This window comes from Heliangelus exortis, chromosome Z, assembly GCF_036169615.1.
Source record: "Heliangelus exortis chromosome Z, bHelExo1.hap1, whole genome shotgun sequence".
NCBI classification, from domain to species: domain Eukaryota; kingdom Metazoa; phylum Chordata; class Aves; order Apodiformes; family Trochilidae; genus Heliangelus; species Heliangelus exortis.
The window spans coordinates 45,652,086-45,662,468 of NC_092454.1; the positions used below are offsets into that span (position 1 = coordinate 45,652,086).

Below are 10,383 nucleotides of genomic sequence, written 5' to 3' on the forward strand. Positions count from 1 at the left end.
AAATGTATTTTCATAGATCATGTGTTATAGAACGTGAGGTTCCAGTCAGGCTTTTGTCTCCAATGACAAACTTACAAGCTGAATGTTGGACAACTGACACAACAGCAGCCATAGCAATGCTATACTGGAAATGATACTATCACTGTTTGTCAGTTTTAGACAGTAACCAATCAGAGACAGATACTCTGCTATTCTCCACTACCCTCCCAGGGGAAGGTGAAGAGAATAAGGAAGAGAGACTTTAAGGCTGAAAGAAAAAAACTGGGTAGGTTTTATCAAGCATAGAGGCAAATATGTAAATAAGGAACGTGCCCTCCTCAGCTGGTAAATACTTCCCAACCAGAAAAGTCCCATACTAGACTGGGCAGTGGATGAGAGTGCCCAAGTCCAGGGTCGCAGAAACAGTTTTCAGCAATCCAAGGTCAACCAAGCTGGTCCTACTTGGGAAGGTAGAAGGCAACCTGGCCTGGTGACTCATGTTCTTCTCCAGTGAGGAAACTGAGAAGCAGTAAGAGAAGCAGCAGCAGGAGGCCTCAGCCCAGCTAGCACACCAGCCAGAGAAGCCAACAAAGGGCTCTCCTGGGAGCCATTTTATATTGAGCACTACAGGAAGGCACACTGTGATTTGTCCACCTGCTCCAACCTCTCCTCCCATAAGCCCAGCTGCTCCCCACTAGAACAGACAGATCAACAGGCAGGCAGTTGCTGGTGGTGTCCCAGCAGGTTTTTATATACTGGTCCTCTCAAACCAGGACACTGTAATAAAAATTGCCTTGTAACATCAAGCCACAAATTACTATAAAGCATGTAGAAGCTGCACTTACACAAACATAAATGCAGAGTACGTTACTTGGAAAGAAAAATTTTTAAAATGCCTGACAAGTAATTCAACAATTGCTATCATATTGTCTATAAGACCCAGCGTAAGCACAGTTCACTATGTGTTACAGAGCATGCATGGAGACTTCCCAAGGAAGCATGCAGCATATGAACTGCTGTTTTTATTTTAGCGTGTCATCCAAAAGGGTAAATTCCTCGGTCACCTTAATCCAGCCATCCCACTTTACATTCAGGATCATTAATCCTGATGTGTGCCTTTGAGCATCATCTGAAGTTTTCTTTTCCAAGAACTAGATAGAGGTGTGCTTACATCTAGCAATGAAGATGAAGGAAATTGTAGTTAATTCAGAAGAGCTCTTTAATTAGCATCACACAAAGTTAGTGATCTCAGTCTTTAATTCTGCACAGGTACCATGTGTACCCTAAAAATTTCTTTAACAGGAAATGCATATGCTTAAAGAACTTCAAGCTCAGGTTAAGTAGAAAATTCTGGTTAAGAGGGGTTTAGCTACCCAGAATATAAGTTAGTTTAAGGAAATCAAGAACCTGTAACTTCCAGCTGGGTACTCACTGAAAGAAAGCAAAGTAGACTCCTAGAATTTCTAGTATTCTCCATCTCAAGACTGATGCACAAACACAAGTTTTCTGCCTCCAGGAATGCTGCTGGAATAGCGAATTCCAATTAGTACTTTTACAGAAGCATTCAAACATCTCCAACCAGAAATGAGTAACCAAAAGCTTAATCAAAAATTCAGAATCAGCTTATAAGTGTATAACAACGAGTTTAGGGCCAATGGGGCCAAATGAGATCAGAAAATATTCAATAATTTTTTCTACATGCCATTTGATACTTTAACTTGTGACTTTTGACATTCATAAAGCGTACTCAGTTTACACTTTCAAAACTGAAGAACTTGAACAAGTACCTTGTTCCACATGGATAACTGTAGCCTACACCTGGATTACCTGTTATCCTAAGAGATTATTTCAAGATCCTGAGACCTTTAAATATATAAAGTAGCCACATTCAGAACAGTAGGCACACACTCAGGTTTTTACAGTAACTGTACTGCAACTGTTTCCCGAGGAAGTATGGTTGTTCTAATTGCAACAGAGAAAACCAAAACAAAAAACAATTTAGTAACCAACCACATAAAGCAAATTATGGTATTTATATGAATTGGAATGTTTAATATGTGCTGTCTTGAAGTGTTTGCAGCTCCAGGAGATCCACTTCCTTCTCAAGCAACTCTAGTTCCAGCAGTTCTTGCAGCTCCTGTACAGACTGCTCTGTCAAAAAGTAAATGTCTGGAGGTCATTTTCTACATGCCATTAGATACTTAACTCATATGACTTCTGACATTCATGAAGTGTACTCAGTTTGTTTACACTTTCAAAACTAAAGAACCTGAACAGTATTTTCATTCCACATGGACAATACCCAAACATCTTCATGGTAAAACTGTACATTCATGAGGCTTAGTGGCTCCTTCTCACATGTCTACAGAAGGCCATTTCTGAAGTGTGGGCTTGATTACACCATCTCCATATTTTAAGTGTTTTTTTGCATATATACTGTGTAGTCACGAAGACACCTTATTCATACTGGTTTCATTTTGGCACTCCTGAAAGTTTTCTCCTAAATCTCCCTTCCTTATTGCTGCTGGTATATTTAGCAAAGATCCTAATAAAATAAAATAAATAAATAAAACAGCAACGCATATCAGTCTCATCCAAATCTCACTATAATAAAGCTTTATTGTCCTAAATGGGAAATGGCTTTAACCTTGTTTGCAGAGAAATAACCAAGAAACTCTAGGTCACTCTTAACAGTGTTTTTCATCCTTCACTCTGTAACATCCTCCTCAATGAAAGGAAAGCCCATATCAAGACAAAAGGAGACTTTACAAAAAGGAGACTTTACAAACATGTTCATTGCTTGCCACTCGAAGGACTTGAATTTACTCAGTTTCATTAAAAGTCCTAGCATTGACAATCTCCTCCCCAAGATTCACTATCAACTTATTTCTTAAAAAATTCTTAACGGTGTTAAGAATAAATATGCAAATGACATGCCCTCATTTCAAGGAGAATTTACTCACCAATAAACAAAAAACATGGCTCTGTCTTAATCACTTTCTCTTAATATTCTTTAGAGTGATTACATAGTAACAGAGCAGAGGAGTAGGTGCAACATTAGGACAGGGAAGTTTCCTGAAAGACTGAGGAACCCCTAGAGAAGGAAGTATTCTTCCAGGACCTGAGAAAGGCTTTTCTGCACTTAAGAGTGACTGACAGCCCATGAATTTAGCATGGTACAATGTCAACACATGCTGTGCTGCTTCAACTCTCCACACAAAGAGAGCAGTCAGGCATGCTACACAAAGCCACATAACCTAGGAGGAAATTACAGAACCTTGTTTCTGACACTGCCCATAATTACACACAAATCTCAGTATGAGCACTGTGATAAATGTACATCACTAATCCCCATACTCAGTCAACTTAGTTTTCTCTAAGAAATTCACTTTTCCAGAAGCTCTGTAACTAAAATTAAGTACAGAAGCCTACATTCCAAGACCACATTCTCAAAAAAAAAAAAAAAAAAAAAGGGTGTTTTACACAATAACTACAAGATTATTTCCAAAGTGTACAGGCAGTACCACCACATTCTACCTTTTGATCTGGACTAACTATAACCCAAAAATTACTCCATTGTACAAAATTAGTGCCAACAGCCGAAAATCAAGAGCCACAAAAAAAAGACTTCTGGATACAATCAGAAGATCAAGGTGAAGAGAGCCATTCTCAGCCTCAACAAATGGCCTCTACAAGGTTCAATTATGCACCTCTTTCAAGTTAAACTTTCTAACGCAAACTTCAGGTTTTAAGATTATTTCTTCATTTATCACTAGGCAAGTTACAGAAAAAAACCCCACATTAGTTTAGATATGACTTTCTTCTTGCACGGTACTCCAAATCCAATTAAAGGAACATCTGGTCATTATACTTACAGATGGAAGACAGAGCAACACTGCTCTTTTGAAGTTCTCAAGAAGCTTCTTATTAGGTAAATAAAAGTCCACAGCCATCTTCTAGCCAATATTTATAATTACCTGATACTTTTTCAAAAAAAACCCATAACTATGTCAAAACATAAAGCTGCTCTGAAGCCCTTAGAAGGAAGTAAAGACTCATCCATCTTGCATTTATTAGATTCAAGTGGTCAAGTACCTCCTGTATGACATGAGGCCTTGCAGGGCACAGGAAACTGAAGTTCAGCAACAATGGTGCCAGGGGGAGTGAATTATTATCTGCAGCTTTTAAAGGAACTTTTCATGAAGAACTGATTATTATCTGAACCTTCCATAATGAAGAACAGAAGTCTAAAAAATATATATACAATAGCCCAATATATCAGGGCAGTTATGTTAACATAACTGTTAAATAATCAGGAATAGAGATTCCACCAAGAGTTTTTAGAGATTCATAACTTCAATTGATACAAAAAATTATATCAACATTTGATCAAATTTAATCATTGGAAATCCTCATCATCTAGTTGCCAGCGTGTGCATCAGGTGTGTTCCACATCTAAGGGGTTGTGAGGTTTTTTAATACAAAAGAGAACATTCCATTTCCAAGAAACATCCAAATTAAGAAAAAGTACAGGCACTTGACTATCCTAACTAGATTAGATGAATAAATTATACATGCCACAAAATACAGCCTTAAGGCTGACTACAATTTATTACAGTATAGAGTGTTCTTCCAACTTCCTAACGCTGAAGTCATGAATACAAAACAATAAACTGCTTTGTTTTCATATATGCTTCCCTCTTCCTTGAGTTTGCTTAGGTGTTTTGAGTTACGAAGAAACGAAGAAGAAACAGCAAACTACATTAGTAGCTTTACAGTAAAGATTTAACAAGAGGCTGATTTCAGTAAGCAAGTTCTGCAATCATATAAAAAAACCCTTACTAACAGTGCTACCAAAGCTACTGCCATGCGAGTTTCAACTATACTGCATGAATGTTTCAGGAGTTTTGGAATGCAGCCTGATCTTATCTGCCCTGTAAACTCCAGATGACTCTCTCTCATCGGGCTGCTAGCTGCCAGCTTCATCTGATAAAGGCTATCACTTCCTTTCTAAGACTTCTTCAAACTGTTTCCCCAGGATACGAAACTCAAAACTGCTCCAGCTGAAGATTTCTCACACTCAGACTCTGCCTCAAGCAGATGGGGTTTGGACAGATTCAGCTGAAAATGTTTACAATTTTCCAAACAAAACAAAGCTGGAAAGGGACTGTGTTAAGAAACCCAATTGTTTTATAAACAAGTTTAGCACTCCCATTCTTCAGGGAGAGACTTCACAAATAATGGAGTCCTTTCTGTCGTTCTGGAAATTCACACAAGCTGTTAAGTATTTAAGAAGCCCTTAAACACACAGTTTACAAACCTACAGCTTAGAAGCTTAAACTCACACGAGATTCAAGCCAGTGCTCGTGCCAGCCTAGGTCAGTAGAAGATAAAGAGGTCTTGTATAAGGAAGACTGTAGGTAAACGAAGGCATGTCCTACTGCTGGATTTGTATCTGTGTATTTCACTAACACTGCTTCGTCACAAAGATGCTTTTGTGCAAAACTAAAGCTCCTGCACTTCTAGCCCTCTACTGTTTCAGTTGAATTTGAAAAAAAACAAACCCATAAACACTTAGTCATTACAGCATGGGCCTGACAGACTAAAGAGCTTGCACAACTTGCACAGCTAAGTAACATGACACATACCATATTTTTTGTGCATAAAAGCAGAGCCAAATTTCTTCTAATGAAGTAAGCCCAATTTGCAACAGCTTCCACATCAAGTAACTAAATGGCTTCAATACTCTCTCACTTCACCTGCTGACTTCAATCTCCCATGAAACAAATTTGAAGTGTCTTCCTCACCAATAAGGCTAACAACTTCAAAAGCATTACCATTCACTGCTTCTTGCATATGCGGGGAATAAATGTTGGGACTTCAATGCCTTCCTTCCCTTACTCTGGTAGTCACTATGGGAAAGCCACATCAGATGATGGTTTCTTTAACAAGAGCCATTTACAAGTTTTCACAAAATTCTAATTTCAAACAGGTGGGGAGAGGATGATAGAAGAATCCAACACGAGATTAATTTTTATGTTCCATTAACAATAGAAGTGTGCACATTTGGTTCTAAGTGAAACATAAGTTGGTATTAATATGCCTGCCGTCTTCAGGGCAAAGTTCTCTGGCAAGTTTTCAAATTTAAATAAACTTCAACATATTTTTACTGCTCTGTTTTTCCAGCATCATAACTGATAACTAAAAACCCCACAATAACTATAGCTTGGTCCTATCAAAATTCTATTCTGACAGTCTAGGATGCCAAGAATTTGTCTAACATATAATATCCCCTTCACTTTTATGAATGAAACTGAGAGCTTTACTAAGAAGAGCTATATAGGTTTACCAATTAGGACAGATATGCTGCCAGAAGACAGATTGTCTTGTTCTGTTTTTCTGAATTTTACAGGAACTCCACACAATTAATTGTTACTTACAAGTTAAGACAGAGTTACCGTATAACAACACAGATAAGGTATCAAATGGAGCTACTCCACACTGGAGCAAGGTTAAGATATTATTTATTACAGCATAAGAAAGTATTTGTGTCCCTCCAAGAAAATCCTTCCAGCCAATCATCCAGTTTCTCCAAGAGACATCACTGTAGGTTTCTCTGGATTTCAGTTCAGTGAATTTCTCTGGCTAACTGTGCATTTGATTATTACACTACAGTAAAGAACAATGCATAAGATAATACTCCCTTTACACAGAAGGTTCTACCTCAGTCTGCAAAGCGTTTTGACTTTTCTGGCTGATAGACATATTTTAACCATTAGGGAAGCAAGAAGTACTGTTGACATAAGCTCCTGCATTTGCATCTGTAGGTCAGACAACAGCACACTACACTCTACCACAAACTACATTAACTACATATGAACGCTTTTAAAAAACTGGAAAATAGCTCTAACTCAAAATGCTAGTTGAAGCTGTTCTCTACTGCAAGCTAAGATGGAAGCTATTGAAATTCAGCCCCTTAATAGTGGCTAATTTAGGTTTCTGTATCCTTATAACCTAACACACCTCCCATTTTCAGAAAATTTAGCCAGTCTTCTGGTACCCACATACTTACAAGGTCCAGGTATTTCTAGAAGTTACCAGAGATACTAAGAATATAAAATAGGAAAACGGTTATGAATAGATAATGTTTTTTCCAACACATGCAGTAATCTTCAGTTCTTCCATGCTTCCACCTCAAAATACTGCTTTATATTCACCTTGAGTTTAACTGAAATACCCTTTTTTATTCTTAATTATATCACAGCCCTGAGAGAGCTGAAGTTGCTTACAGTTGCCATTGCTCATGTCTTTCAACATCTAGTTTTACTTGTGCAAGCACAATCCTTCTGACCTTTTTCCTACTTACTAGCACCATGGGATCTGAAAAGCATTCATATCCATCAGGGAAACTTCAGAATTAGTTATAGTAATTACAAGAAAATGGACATAAATGGCAAGTCAAGTTATTAAAATAGAACCCCCCCTAACTCATCACTGAGCAGGATCCTAACTGTGTTCTAACTGGACAAACTACGTACTAAATTCACAAATGCTGCTTATGTAGGCAGCTTTAGCTATAATATCTCATTATTCTGCTTTCTTAGCCAAGCATTCTACAAATTAAAATGTTCAAGCTAATTTGTCTGGCCACTGACTGGCTATATAGAAAAGCACAAGTCACTTCAGGCTCATCTTCCCTGATTCTTTGGTACACCTTGCGTCACACTCTGCACTGAAAGAAGAGGTGTGCTGGCAAAGCACAAAGCTGAGCAGGTTACACAACTTCAAGATTTGATATTCTTTGAGAGAAACATGAGATTGCCCATAAGCCTTGACAGACACATCCTCAGAAATACTCATTCCTCGCCAAATTGCAGAACACTAAAATTATTTATTTGCCACTAAGTTCACAATCGAGGCTTATCATATAGCCACTAGTGTTCACATATTAGTCATAATTAAATTTCGTCTCCTTACTTTTTTTCCTCTTATATTTGTAAATATACACACTCTATCTCTTTTGAGTCAGAAATCTCACTGCCTTCCTTGCATTACTCAGTTTAGTTCAACAATGCAACAGTTATTTGATGTGAGAAATCGCACCGCAAAAGCAACATCCAAAAAAATACACCACACATGCAATACGCCGGGTTAATAGCTCTATCTCAACGCCTCAAGCACTGAGTATACCTCATAGTTTATGTAATGCAACTTGAAAGGTTACACCCTTCAAAAGATATTGCCTGAGGCTGTGTATTCGGCTCAAAATGTATCTGGCACAGCAGACGAGGGAAGCATCGGCTCACAGACAGCTTCCAGCCAGTCACCCACACCAGTAACACTGTGCACAGGTCTGAACGAGGCGCGTTTTCGGCCCCGGTCCCGCCCGCAGCTGCCCGCGCCGAGGAGGACCCGGGCGCGCAATTTGTGCCCGCGCAAACTCATAGCCCATCCCGGCCCGGCTCTCCCCCTCCCCGCGAGGAATCGGGAAAGGTTCGAAGCCAGAGGGCTCTGGAACCGCTACTCCGCCGCGGGAGGGGAGGGCCGGGCCAACCGGGGCGCACGGAGCCGCAGCGGTCAAGGACGGGACACCCCACTTGGCACCGCTTCTCCTCCTCCTCTGCCCCCGCCAAGTGCGGGCCCCAGGGGCGGCGTTCCGCCGGGGAAACCGCCCGCAGTGCGGCCGGGCCACACGCTGCCCCCCAGACGGGCCGAAGCAGCGGCGGGGCGGGAGGAGGGAAACGGGCGAAGCCCGACCGTGACGCTCCCCTCCCGGCGCCTGCGGGGGAAAGAGCGGAGAGAGGCTTCGCTCCCCAGTCGCTCCTCTCCGGCCACTCTGTCACTTCGGCACGATCAAGGCTGGGGCTGGGGGAGGAGCCTCCCGCGGTTCAGGTGGGAAAACAAACACACAAAGGGGCCTCTCCGGCACCCCCTCGCCGCCAGGAACGACGGCGGGCAGGAGGGCGCCGAAAACGCCCGCGCTGGGTCCCCCCAGCCTCGGGTCAGGCCGTAGCTCCCTCCCGCCCCTCACTTCTCTAGGCCCGACAGGACGGCACTAAACAAAAGCCGGGGCCAGAGGACGACACATGGGTGGGGATGGGAACCTCAGCGCCCGGCCACACGTTAAGAGTCCAGCCCGAGAGGGGACGAGAGACGGGGAAAGCGCCCGTCCGTCTCCACCCCCGTCTCCATCCAGGTAGGGGCGTTTCCACCTCACCTGCTTGCCCCGGTAGAAGAGGCGCTGGCGGTCGGGGCTCACGCAGAAGGTCTCCCGGATCTTCTCCCGCAGGCACTCGATCTTGGTAAGGCGGCTCAGGTCGTCGATGGTCTGGGTCTCGGTGCCGTCTATGGTGCGGACTTGGATCCACATGGTGCGCGCCCTCCCACTCGCTCTGCCAGCCGCGGGATCGGGGGGCAGGTCCGGGGCAGGACGTGGAAGAGACGTTCGCTTCGCGGGTACCTATCTGCGGTGTGCGAGTGAGAAGGGGAGGGGGCCGGGCGCTTCCCCCGCTCTTTGTTCGGCTCAGTGGGGCAGGATTTTTCAAATCCCGCGGAACAGAAGCGAGCCTCCCCGCCCGCCGGGCCGCCGTCCTCGCTCGGAGGGGGGCGGAGAGCGAAGGAGACTCGAGCCGACCCCCCGCCGCTTCCCGATCACCGGCGCAGCCAGCCCCCCGGAGGCGGCACAAGGCGAGACGGAGTCTGGCGGGAACCGCGGCGGACGGGGCTAACGGGCGCCACCGAGAGCCATCTCCCAACCCCTGGGAGTGTTTACCAGGCGCCTCGGCTCTCACATGGAGGTGACGGCGCCAACGCCGCTCTCGCGAGAGCCCGCGGCCTCGGCCGTAAAGAGACAACAACACCGGGGCGGGACGGGGCGGGACGGGGGTCACCCCTCCCCCCGCCGCGCCGCATTCGGCACCGGGCGCGGCCCCGCCCCCCTCTGTCCACCCCACACCCCCCTCCCCTCCGTTCCCGCCCCCCGCGCGGGGCTCGGCTGGCGGCTGGCGCGAGGCCGGCTTGGGGAGGGGTTGGCGCGCGCTGGGGAGGCGACCGTTAGCGTTTCCATGGCAACCGAGCGGGAGGGTTGCCCGGGCTCCCTCCCTGGGACGCTTTGCCCGGACTCTGGGGCTCCCGGGGCCTGCGGGCTAGGCCGGGCCGGAGAGTGGCAGGCGTTAGAATGGCCGAGCATCCGTCGGCTGCCAGGAGAACCGTGTCTGCTAATGAAACCCAGGCCCCAGCGCTCCCGAAAACACAAAATCTCATCCCAGACAGATTCGGCTCTCCCTGAAATGTACAGATTAAGTCTGGCTGTATCTGGCGTATTAGATAGGTGAAAACATGGGTCAAGACTGGAAAAGGCTCAAGGCTCATTTGTAGTTCGTATCTGTAGTTCGTATCTCTAGG

General features: G+C 44.3%; 1 protein-coding gene across 5 annotated transcripts in view; it reads right to left on the minus strand.

The window, feature by feature from the left end:
* The window catches only part of UHRF2 (ubiquitin like with PHD and ring finger domains 2), an 84,727-nt gene extending 74,871 nt beyond the window's left edge, over window positions 1-9,856 (minus strand). For 2 of the 5 annotated variants that reach the window (XM_071732068.1, XM_071732069.1), the window contains exon 1: window positions 9,197-9,855. In XM_071732068.1, coding sequence (XP_071588169.1) covers window positions 9,197-9,349 — 153 coding nt within the window. In that variant the 5' untranslated portion in view covers window positions 9,350-9,855. Of the gene's footprint in view, window positions 1-9,196 lie in introns of all 5 variants that reach the window. The other 3 variants (XM_071732066.1, XM_071732065.1, XM_071732067.1) reach the window with 2 other exon arrangements.
* Between the last annotated feature and the right edge of the window lie 527 nt (window positions 9,857-10,383).